This window comes from Zeus faber (assembly GCF_960531495.2).
Source record: "Zeus faber genome assembly, chromosome: 21".
Classification (NCBI taxonomy): Eukaryota; Metazoa; Chordata; class Actinopteri; order Zeiformes; family Zeidae; genus Zeus; species Zeus faber.
Genome location: NC_137208.1, coordinates 19881385 through 19894080, shown reverse-complemented (window position 1 = coordinate 19894080; position 12696 = coordinate 19881385). Strand labels below are relative to the sequence as shown.

At 45.2% G+C, this 12696-nt stretch overlaps 1 protein-coding gene across 1 annotated transcript; it reads left to right on the top strand.

The window, feature by feature from the left end:
- Window positions 1–2234: 2234 nt before the first annotated feature.
- Window positions 2235–12221, top strand: gata3 (GATA binding protein 3; the record flags this gene model as incomplete). Its single annotated transcript, XM_080022547.1, has 5 exons — window positions 2235–2469; window positions 3130–3663; window positions 6578–6723; window positions 8848–8973; window positions 11931–12221. 5 exons carry the CDS (start codon window positions 2235–2237, stop codon window positions 12219–12221), a joined length of 1332 nt encoding a protein of 443 aa, XP_079878673.1.
- Window positions 12222–12696: the final 475 nt, after the last annotated feature.

The window sequence follows — 12696 nt, the reverse complement described above, 5'->3', positions numbered from 1 at the left end:
CACTTCTGCAGCCTCATCAAGTGGGCTAATACAGAGGTGTGGAGAGTGGGAATATATGGAGGAACGGTTATCTGGAAGAGATTTAAATTACTTACTTATGGCTAATATTAAATATGGGGGTGAGAGGCTGAGAGCGCGGAGATACAAATCATTCCATCAACCTCCTCTCGTGTTACATGTAATGCACTGTTTTGAATAAATAATGACATTGCCCTTTGTTGCGCGTCGATCTAAACTGGGGCGACTGGGACCGGAGAGGGACACTGGCGAGTTAACTGGCGGCCAATCATAGCATACATTAAAGATTTATTTATCTATTTCCTTTAATATATTTATTTTTTCCCGGGCTAAACCCGAGTCTCTCCGGCGTCCCCGCGTGTCGGTGCTCGCTTCACGGTGAGGAAAATCGGCTCAATTTCGGATCTGCCATTAGAATAATGTGCCTGTCACCGCGAGAGGACGCACTGTCACAATTTTAAGAGCGTGAAAAGTCCCACAACCTGCCACTATATACTGGCCCCCAGAGCAACAGGCGCTCTCTCCAACCTCTCTTTCTCTTTCTCTCTCTCTCTCTCTCTCTCTCTCTCTCTCCCTCTCTCTCTCTCTCCCCCTCTCTCTCTCTCTCTCTCTCTCCCTCGCTCTCTCTATTTCGCTGCAGAGCATGATTTTCAACTGCAAACACAACACGGGATTACTGGAAATATAAGGTCCCTTTTTGAAAAGAAAGGTTGTGATTTTATTTTCCATTTGTTTTTTTTTGTCGTTTTTTTATTGTGATCGTATTTGCTTTCACGTGTTGTTCGGGACTAGGGTTTTTCATTTTGTCTTGGTTTTATTTTTATTTCGTATTATCCTGCGCATTTATCGGGATCAGAATCGGAATCTGTTTATTGGGCCGTGAACGTTTTCCACATATGAGGAATTTGCCCTGGCAAGAGTGCCGACAGGCGAGTGGCGCGAGGAAAACAAAATCGATTCAATTAAAGATTGTGAAAAGTATTGAATTAAATATTCAAATAAAAAGACGAATGGCATAGTTCACTTGGATAAATAAAATATAATTGTAATCAATTATCATGAATACAATGATGTGAAAATTGTATATAAATAAGATATTTCGTTTTATTTTTTTAAATCATTGTTATCGTTTCTTTTTTTTTTGGGGGGGGGGGGTGGGTGGGAGGGGGGGGGGGGGGGCGACTTCTCCCGGCCAACCTTATTCAATTAGGCCAGGCCCCTCCCCCCGTCCCGATGACACCGACAGTCCCTCCTTAAGTTGCGTCGCGCCACAGCTGTCTGCAGCCATTGAGCTGCCTGGCGCCGTCCTGAAAGAATGCCTTCACTGTAAAAAAAAAAAAAAAAAAAAAAAAGAGAGAGAGAGAGAGAGAGAGAGAGAAAGAGAAAGAGAGAGAGAGAGAGGGAGGGGTGTGTGGGGTGGGGGGGGCTAGCGAGAGAGGTAGAGCAAGGTTGAGAGACCCGGAGCCAGAGTCGGAGAGCGAGCGAGGGGGGCTGCAACTGCGCACAAACAGAGATTTGATCAGTGAGTTTGAACCCCGCTGCTGGCCAGTGTGCTGCCAAGCCGCCCGACTGCAAACAAGCTCAAGGGTTGTTTTTTTCTCCCCCCCCCCTCACCCCCCCGCCCCCCGCCCCCCCTTCTTCCTTCTTCGCCTCATCTACTTTTGTCGAGTCGTTTTTTAAAGACGTTTTCTTTCTTTTTCTTAAAAAAAAAAAAAGAATTAAAAAAAAAAAAGGAGCCAAAACGTTTGAGAGCGGGGGGTTGAGAAAAAAAAAAAATCTGCGTGGGACTGGATACGAGCTGGACTTATTTCTGCATCTGCAGAAAGCGGTGTCTTTTTTTTTTTTTTTTTTTTTTTTGTAATGTAGGGTGCGTGTCCTGTTCGAACATCTTTATTATCGATACTACCGCGGGAGACGGGTGAACGCGTGAATTGGCTTTCCTTGCATTTTTTTTTTTTATGTAGGCTAAATTGTTTTTTTTTTTTCCTGTCTCTCTCTCGTTCTCTCCAGGTGAAGACGGAACCTGTTGGATTTAAGCGAACGGGGAGGGGGGGGGGGCATTTTTTTTTCTCCCGGGGTTGGGGGACCGAGTGTTTCCACACCCATTGAACTCGCCTCGCGTTTTATTTTTGTTATTATTATTATTATTATTACTAATATAAGTATAATACTCGTTATCATTACGGCGTGCATGAACATTCGCTGAAAAATCAGCCATGGAAGTAAGTGCGGATCAACCCCGATGGATGAGCCATCACCCCGCGGTGCTGAACGAGCAGCACCCCGGCTCGCACCACCCCGGCCTGGGTCACTCGTACATGGACCCTTCCCAGTATCCGCTGGCTGACGATGTGGATGTACTGTTTAATATCGATGGACAGGGGAACCACGTTTCCCCGTACTATGGGAACTCAGTCCGCGCCGTCCAGAGGTACCCTCCCCCTCCACACAGTAAGTAGAAATCCTTAATATTCTGTATATATCTCACATTTGTCTTTATTACAAAGCAACGCCCCATGCGGAATTACAATAGGGTTTAGATTTTTTGGTATTTTATGATGTAGTGAGACGCCATGTTCACTAAATCGCCGCCACTGTACATCTATTCCATTGAGGGTGAAAAACAGAAACTGATGTTTATTTATTTATTTATTATTATTGCAGTATCTTCTCTCATACGCACACACTGCACTCGCTCAGCGTGCAAGCCGCAGAGATCCCCGACTCGACTTTGATAATGATTAAGGGGACGTCCCATTTGGTGGAAAATTATTACCAACAGCTATCGATCACTACCGGCATAAAAGAAAAACTGCCTGCAGCGAGGCCCCTCTGATACAGAAAGAAAATAACGCATTGCAAAATAATGTGTTTCTCGGATTTACGTGCGAGGCAGCGTGCGCCCCGGGGTTATCTCCGACTCCTGGCTTTAAAATGACTTAAATGACCCAAAGAAAATGTAAAGCATGTGAAATGTACAGGGGGAAAAAAAAATGCAATTGAAAAGTGAATTTATTTCATGCATTGCCATTTCCTCCCCCGAAACCATCGAAAATGCATTGGAGAATAAGGCCACTTTGTCATGTTTTCCTCCTTTATGTTGCGACGCAGGCAGCCAGGTGTGTCGTCCGTCGCTACTGCACGGCTCGCTCCCGTGGCTGGAGGGCGGCAAGGGCATCGGACCGCACCACAGCGCGTCGCCCTGGAACCTCAGCCCGTTCCCCAAGAACCCGCTGCACCACGGCTCCCCGGCCGGCCTGTCCGTGTACCCGCCGGCTTCCTCCTCCTCCTCCTCCTCCCTGTCCGCCGGCCACTCCAGTCCGCACCTCTTCACCTTCCCCCCGACCCCCCCCAAGGACGTGTCCCCGGACCCGGGCCTCTCCGCCCCGGGCCCCGGGCGCCAAGAGGACAAGGAGTGCATAAAGTACCAGGTGACCCTGGCCGAGAGCATGAAACTGGAGTCCGCTCACAGCCGGAGCATGGCGTCTATCGGAGCGGGGGGCTCCTCCGCCCACCACCCCATCGCCACATACCCACCCTACGTCCCCGAATACGGCCCAGGCCTCTTCCCACCGAGTAGCCTGATAGGTGGGTCATCTTCTAGTTATGGTTCCAAAACGAGACCAAAAACCAGGTCCTGTTCAGGTAGGCGTGCGCTTTACTACCATTTGCTCTTAACCAGTATTTATATATCTATATCTCTCCATCTATATCTATATACATACTTACATGCCCGATATTTCAGCCCGAATGATATCCATGTCTATTCATCTCACAGTCGCTGTGGTCGTAACCCCGATTCCCATCCATTCTCCATCTCGTCAACCTCTCCTTCAGACAGGCAGGGCCGCCTCAATGGGCCGTACATCGTTTCATTAAAAGACGTTAGGTAGACAAAAACCCAACCACACCAACATCAACAACGGCGGCAACAACAACAACAACAACAGCAACAACAACAAATAATAATAACATACAATAGGATAATAATAATAAACTAAAAATAATAATCATATGAAAAAAATATGGCGTCGTCTCTTCCTACGCTTATTTCACAAATATCCAGTTTATAAACTCGACTCGCCAACATGCTTAACGTTATCACGCCAGTTAAGTTGACACGATGACCTGTCTTGGGATAAGAAGATGACAAAAAAAACAACAATAATAACAATACATAATAGAAAAGCCCCTTCCCCTCCACCCCCCCCACACACACACACACACACACACACCCGGAATGGAAAAAAATCAATTGAACATTTTTTTTTTTTTACTAAAAAATTAAATCAACACGGCGCAAAATGACTTCATAGTGTGTAGGCTTAATTTAGGGTTAGGGTTTATCTCTCTCTCTCTTTTTTTTACTTTCACCCAAAGAGAAAGAGAGAGAAAGAGAAAGAGGGGGAGAGAGAGAGGGGGGGGGGGGGGTGGGGGTGGTGGGGGTGGGGGTGGGGGGGCTTCTGTGTGACCGCCGCTCCCCCCCCCCCCTCTCTCTCTCTCTCTCTCTCTCTCTCTCTCTCTCTCTCTCTCCAGTCTCTCTAGTCCGTTTATATGTTTAAGATAATCCCATTACTGTCAGACTGGTGCCCGCGACAGTTGCATTGTTTACGCGGGGAGCTCCGGATGCGAGTTGTAATGTGCACTCACTGGAAATCACGAGTGAACCAGCCACTGTGACACTAGGATAGAGTGGAGTGGCAGGGGAATGGGTGGGGGTGGGGTGGGGGTGGGGGGGGTGTCGAAATTGTAAGGGGTAATTATTATTATTATTATTATTATTATTATTATTATTATTATTATTATTATTATTATTATTATATATGTATTAATTATTATTGTTATTCATTTCTTTGGGATATTGCAAGAAAAAAAACAAAAAACCCTCCCCCCCGTTATCTGTAATGAGATTATTATCAGTGCTTTGATGGCAGTGTGTGTAAAAAGTGGAGGATTAAGCCCGATGCATATCATCGGGCTTATTCACACGCTGGAATAATAACAATAATAACACCAATGATAATAATGATGATGATGATTTTAATTCGAGGATGATGTGATATAATGTGCGGTTAAAGATGCTTCTCGGTTTTAAGGGGGCTTCGCTTTAATAAGGTTATCAGTGCAGGGTTAGAGCGCTAATCACGCATCTACAATGACAGCGATAATAATAATAATAATAATAATAATAATACCAAATTAAATAATAATCATATAAAAATGATAATGATGATTATGATAATAATAACATAAAAAAATAACAAAAATAATAGCCTTATAATATTATTCATAATAATAGCAATCCCTCAAAATTGATATTCCTTAGAGTAAGCCAAAATTCTTAGAGGCAAAAGAACTACACACAGAAGTGGAAATGCCAATATAATAATAATAATAATAATAATAATAATAATAATAATAATAATAATAATAATAATAATAATAATAATCGATTGAGAAGCGCCGAGATCCTCGCACATCACGTCTTAACAGAAGAACCAGAAGTGACGCAAACTCCATCTCGGAACAAGTCACAGTCATGCAGGCGTTTGCCTTTTTTTGGCATTGAAATGAGGAAGTGCAGATCCGTTAAAGAAAAAAAATGCTCAATGCTTTCAAATAATCTGGTGTCGTGCGCCGGTGTTTCAGTTTCATTGTCTCAGTGAGAATACACAGTTATTAGTGTCAGTCAAAGCCAAACTGCTGCTTCACTCGTTTCAAAACTCTCACTGGATTACTCTCATTAAAATATGATGATGATGATGATCATCATCATTATAATAATAACAATAATAATAATAATAATAATAATAATAATACGAATAATATTACTACTACTACTACTACTACTACTACTACTACTACTACTACTACTACTACTTATAATAATAATAATAATAATAATTATTATTATTATTATTGAAAGGAGAGGTTGTGACGCTAAAGGAAAAAATAGTGCTTTCGTTTTTGCCATATATTTTAGTCAGTGACATGGACCATCATGGATGTAAACATTCTGTATTCACATTAGAAACTCGTGAATTTAATTGACTGTACTTTTGAAATTACTTGTGTTTTAATGGACCTTAATGCAACTGGTTTATGCTATGGAATAATGAATAACAAAGTAAATGCTATTATTATTATTATTATTATTATTGTTATTGTTATTGTTATTGTTATTGTTATTATTTTTTACAATTATCATAATAATCATCAATGTTGTTGTTTGTGTCTTATTCATATTGCCGTTGATCCTATCCTATGTTGCACTAAAACCTTCTTTTCTTCCAGCGTTGATGTCACCGATCCAGTGCATTATTATTAGTAACAACGAACAGTAATAATAATGATAACTGTGTTTGTTTCGGGGGGGTAGTAGTCGGGTTCAGGGACCAATTTACCACAACATTTTCTTTCCCCACGTCTTGTGTGTGTGTGTGTGTGTGTGTGTGTGTGTGCGTGCCTCCCTGCGTGCGTGCGTGCGTGCGCGCGCGTGTGTGTGCGTGTGTGCGTGTGCGTGTGTGTGTGTGTGTGTCCGTATTGTGCGTCCTTGCAGAGGGCAGAGAGTGTGTGAACTGCGGAGCCACGTCCACGCCGCTGTGGAGGCGTGACGGCACGGGTCACTATCTGTGCAACGCGTGCGGACTGTATCACAAGATGAACGGGCAGAACCGCCCTCTCATCAAGCCCAAGCGACGACTGGTACGTGGCTACCACGTTTCTATTGATGACGCCTCCGTTTCTCTCTCTTTCTCTATGCAGGAAGAAGTATTAGCTGCAGGAAATTGACCCGACAAGTGCAGGTCTCTCTTTTCAAGATACCCTAGCAAACTCATTTTTTTATTATTATTATTATTATTATTATTATTATTATTATTATTATTATTATTATTATTTATAATTATTTATTATTTGCTTCAGCTTTTTTTGATTCCCAAAATAAGAAAAAAAAAAAAAAAAAAGAAGAGAAAACGCCCTGTATATTACTGTATATTCTATATAATCGGGAACGACATAGGCATATTCCATGCATTTCTTGGGGGGTGGGGGGGGGGGGTCACGCCTCCAATGCCTGATTATTATACAAGAATGACACAAAAAAGGCAAAGCATCCTTTTGTCTATTTTGTAGAGGGTGATGAGCTCCATGTTCTAACTTGGCGTTTCATTATAGGGATGTACGCGCCACCCTCAGCTCCAATAGAAGGACTTTCCCTATACCATTTATGTTATATGTATAAAAAAAAAACTTTCTCGGACAATTTTTTTTTTTTTAAAGCACACTTTAAACACCGCTCCTTCAGCCCCCTAACCCCCCCCCCCTCGTCCCCTCTAATGTAAAAAGCAGACTTCCCAGGAAAAAGCTGCCGGATATCTGAGCAGCGCAGATAAAGGCGCTTCTAACAACACGGGCCCGCTTCCCCAGTCTAAACACAACGGGAGCGGAATCCCAATCAGGGAGGAGGAGGGGGAGTGATTTGCAAATAAAAAAGGGAAAGAAAGAAAGAAAATAATGATGGATAGAGGGGAAAAAAATGTTCAAATAAATGAATAATATTAAGAATAAGAATGAGAATAAGAATACGAATAGGAATAAGGAGTAGAAGAAGAAGAATTATAAGAATAAGAATGATAATAATAATCATGATAATAATAATGATAATAAATAATTGATGAAATGAAATGATTGATTATTCATATTTGAGGATTTGATCATGCGATGAATTGGATATCCCTCCGCGAGATAATATAGCCCCCCCCCCCCTTTTTTTTCGGTCACCTGTCTATTGATTTATTTTTTATTTTTTTAAAGAGATTAGAACGTCAAGCGGGTTGGAATTGAGTCATTATTTCTCATTGAAGCGAATTCACATGATGATTTTATTTTATTTTTTATTTTATATATATATATGTATATATATATATTTTTATCAGTGAGCCTAACTTAGAACACGCCCCCCCCTTTTTTTATTTATTTTGATTGGCGTTGCAAAAAAAACAACGACAAAAAACGGCTACCAAAATAATTTGGTTGTCATCCTGCACAGCATCCACCTCCACAGCATCGCCACTGTCATTTGATTTCTTATTTATTTAACCAAGTCTCTCTTCTTCTTCTTCTTCTTCTTCTTCTTCTTCTACTTCTTCTTCTTCTTCTTCTTCTTCTTCTTCTTCTTTGTCTTCTTCTTCTTTGTCTTCTTCTTCGTCTTCTTCTTCGTCTTCTTCTTCATCTTCTTCTTCATCTTTGTCTTCGTCTTTGTCTTCTTCTTCTTCTTCTTCTTCTTCTTCTTCTTCTTCTTCTTCTTCTTCTTCTTCTTCTTCTTCTTCCATGTTCAGACATATCATGTTTATTTTTTTAAAATAAAAGGTCATGCCTAATTAATCCGCTGTTTTTTTTCCCAGGCCTTCTTGTCACACTAGTGTAAATCTGATTTGAATAGCTTTGATTTCAGAGAAACTTACTTGCTTTTAATGTCTCTCTTTATTCTCTAATATTTATTCTCCAGAAATGATGCGTGCTTTGTTCTGCTATTTTCATTTTATTTGAAATATTTTGAATTTTCATTTTATTCTTTATTTAATTTCGTTTTTTTTAGAAACCCTGCTAAATACCTACCATAAAATCCCAAATGGGCGGATTTTAAGATTTTATTTTGCTGTGTTATACTTCATATATACATATAATTGGAGGCCTATTTTGGACGTGTGTCTTACACCCCCTCCTCTCTTTCTCTCTCTCTCTCTCTCTCTCTCTCTCTCTCTCTCTCTCTCTCTCTCTCTCTTCTGTCTCTCTCTCTACGTGTGTGCATGTGTGTGTTGCGCGCAGTCTGCAGCCAGGCGGGCGGGCACGTCGTGCGCAAACTGTCAGACCACCACGACGACCCTGTGGCGGAGGAACGCCAATGGGGACCCGGTGTGTAATGCGTGCGGCCTGTACTTCAAACTCCACAATGTAAGCAAAACAGCTGCCTATACATTATAGTAAGACATTTACTAACTTATTATAAGCATGTTCTTCTACTCCACCCGCCCCCCTCACTTCCACCACATCTGCTCATTTCCCACACTATATCATGCTCCATTTACCCCCCGCCCCTCACACACACAACACACACCTTGACTATGAAATATGAATATTTATCTGCAGAACATTTGCGGCAGGGGGGCCAAAATGCTGCAGAATTAAATAGGAATTATTGGCAGTAAGTGAGAATCTTAAGTGTGTGTGTGTGTGTGCGGAGAGAGTCGAGCTGAGCCCACAGCGTTTGCTTTTTTTTTTTTTTTTTTTTTTTTTTTTCCCTTCTTACCCTTCTTCTTCTCCTTTCCCTTGAATATTAAAGAAAGGCTTAATTAAAATTCCATTAATTTCCTGGATGATCTTTTTTATATATTTTTTTTATTTCCGGCCTTTTGGCTTCCATCCGTCCGCCGCGCCAGGGAGTTGGAACCCAACCCCCACCCCCCATCCCTACCCCCCACTTCCCCATGACCACCAATCCTTCTGATTCGTTTTGGGGGCGCACGGTTGGTTAGTGCCTCCACCACATCATTTCACATCCTCAATCTGAATACCCCAGGGACTCCTTTATCTCTCTCTCTCTCTCTCTCTCTCTCTCTCTCTCTCTCTCTCTCTCTCTCTCTCTCTCGCTCTCTCTCGCGCTCTCTTCCTCTGTTTTTCGCTCTGACAGAGCTCTGTCCACAGCTGTACCTTTGAATAAAAATGGTATTGTAGTCGATACTGATAACAACAAAGACAACATAACAACAAAAATAATAATATTAATAATAATATTATTATTATTAATACTACTACTACTACTACTAATAATAATATATTCCCTGAAACATTCACATTATATTTATGCATGCCACTGATATAATGAGTTAAAGATATAAAGGTAGAGCCTTTGTCTGATATCCTCTTGTGTTCGAGGGGGAAGCGTATCCTGCTCCTCTTCCTCACTTGTCAAGCGAGCGTTCCCAGTGAAATCCTTTTCCCATGTTGCTCTGGCCGATTGCTGGGGTTGGACTCGGGGGGGCGGGGGGGGGGGGGGGGGGGGGGGGGTATGGGAGGAAACAATTCAGGACGAGGTTATGGGGAGGGGGGGCGGAGGAGAATACCACCGCCCGGTTGCACATTAGCATTGGAACTGACCCGGGCCCTCGGTGTAACTGCAAAATTAGTTTGTTTTTGGCCAAATCCGGCCCTCTGTTGGGTCTCGCCGCTCCCATTGAAAGAAATTCCACATTTTTCATGGGGAATTAACTCCAGCCCTCGCCCCCCCCCCCCCCCCAAACCACTTTGTCTGGGGGGGTGGAATCATATCATAACACAGCACGGTAGCAATCCCTTGTGTCCTGCAAACACTGTGGCTCTGATAAGGCATCGCCCGCCACAAACAGAAAAGTTGCCATACGACGCGGAGCTGTGTTGACACCCAAAGCACAGGACGGATGCTCCCTTTAGCTCTTCTGTCCCGTCTTGCAGGTGAAAAGGTGTCTGTCCTCATGCTGTCTATCCGCAAACCCCCCCAACCCACCCCATCCAATAGCTTCTGGTTTGTGGAGGTACGTTGTGTATGTTGTGTGTGCAGGGTGGGTTGCCACGTTCACCACGCGCGGATGTCGTTGCCATTGACTGAAATTAACGACCATCGAGGCTTTTTTTTGCTCGATGCCCTGGAAAGATAGTTGTATTGCGGACCCGGGGCTTGAGGGGCCCGCGGGTCCCGGTGTGAAATGGCAGACACCTCGGCATCAAAGAGCACAGAGGAAGGCCGGGCTTTGGCGTAGGAAGCTAGAAGCGAGGCCCGGGGGGGGGGGGGGGGGGGGTGGGGTTGGGGAATAACGGCAGAGAAAGTCCCCGAGTATGGAGCCACATCTTAGAGAGCGAAACCACATCACTGGGGGCAGGAGGGGGACGGATGTTACAGCTACTCTGCCCTCCGCTAATCATCTAGGCCACTCTGCCTAAAGAGTCAGCAAAAAAAAAAAAAAAAATGAAACAGAATAAAAAATGCCGATGTCTCAGACAGAGCAAAAGAGTAAAAGCAGAAATCCCTCTTCCCATTTCCCCCGGGAAGAAGCGCTCAGAAAGATCAGGAAGGCAGCCGGCCTCATCCGCCCGTCCTCATAATCCTGCCCAGTGCTGGAATTCTATCATCCAGCTCTCATTCCGCGGGCTAAACCTATGCCGGAATATGGTCGGGGCCATCTTGGCCCCGGGAGACGGCGGCGCGGTTGAGGTGGAGGGTGGAGAGGAGCTGAGGAGTTTGGCCGCCGCCGACGGCTGTCATGGCCATGTGCTTCCACAGTTGCCTGGCTTCACGCGAGCTGCCAGGCCCGTTCCCGTTTCTCCTCCACATAAATTCTATCTTCCCTCCTTTTCCTGGCGGGGCCGGGAGCTTCAAATTCGGTCCAGCTTAAGGGAATCAGTGTTTCAAATCCAGATGAATGCGGAGTCGCCGCCGCACACACAAACGTGCACGCACGCGCGGCGCGCGCACACGCACGCGCCGAGACGCAGAGACGCGGGGAGAAAGAACCGTCTTGTCCGCAACGGGACAGCGAGATCGTTCCCATGATTCCCATGTTGAGATTTCATTACATATCATTATGGCTCCCGCAACTCCATCTGTCGTTAACTAATTTAAAATTTCAGCCTGTCCAATGATGCCCCCCCACCCCCACCACCACCACCACCCCACAGCCAGTCACCAGATCCGATGTGCCCTTGTCCTTGTGTTCCATGCGAAAACTCAACCCAGAAACGTCAATGTGGTTAACTGTGTTGAACGTTGAATACCAACGTCTTGACAAGTTTGGTCTTCTGCCTCAGCCCTTAAACCTAAGCTAACCTAAGTTATCCTCTTCCTCCACCCCCCCCCACCCCCCACCCCCCACCCCCAGATCAACCGGCCCCTGACCATGAAGAAGGAGGGCATCCAGACCAGGAACCGGAAGATGTCCAGCAAGTCCAAGAAGAGCAAAAAGTCCCACGACAGCATGGACGACTTCTCCAAGAGCCTGATGGACAAGAGCAGCTCCTTCAGCCCCGCCGCCCTCTCCCGCCACATGTCCTCCTTCCCGCCCTTCTCGCACTCCGGCCACATGCTGACCACCCCCACACCCATGCACCCCTCCGCCGGCCTGCCCTTCGTGTCCCACCACCCCTCCAGTATGGTCACCGCCATGGGCTAGACCGCCCCGACCGCCCGCCACCCCGCCACGCCGAGACCCCCCACCTCCCCCGCCCCCCTTCTCCCCGATCTCCCTCCTGCGGTGTGTCCTCGACTCCTGACCCCCCCACGCCCCCACCCCGGCCCCGCCACCATCACCACCCAACCTCCTGTCCTCCCCTTTGTACCTCTTCGTCGGCATGGCGACGGACAAGGCAAACAAACTGCTCCCCCTTGGCAACCCCCGACCCCCCCCCCCCCCCCGACCCCCCCACCACCCCGTGCCCCGCCCTCCCCCAGAACCCGGCGACCCCTGGGACTCTCCGAGACGTAAAGAGAGAGAGAGAGAGAGAGAGAGAGCGAGAGAGAGAGAGCGAGAGAGAGACAGAACTTTTGGGGCCCCCCCGTTCTGGTCCCGGTATTTTTTTATGACGACGACAACGGCAACACAAACGATAATAATAACCAATCGATGGATGCATCGATGAAGTGTACCT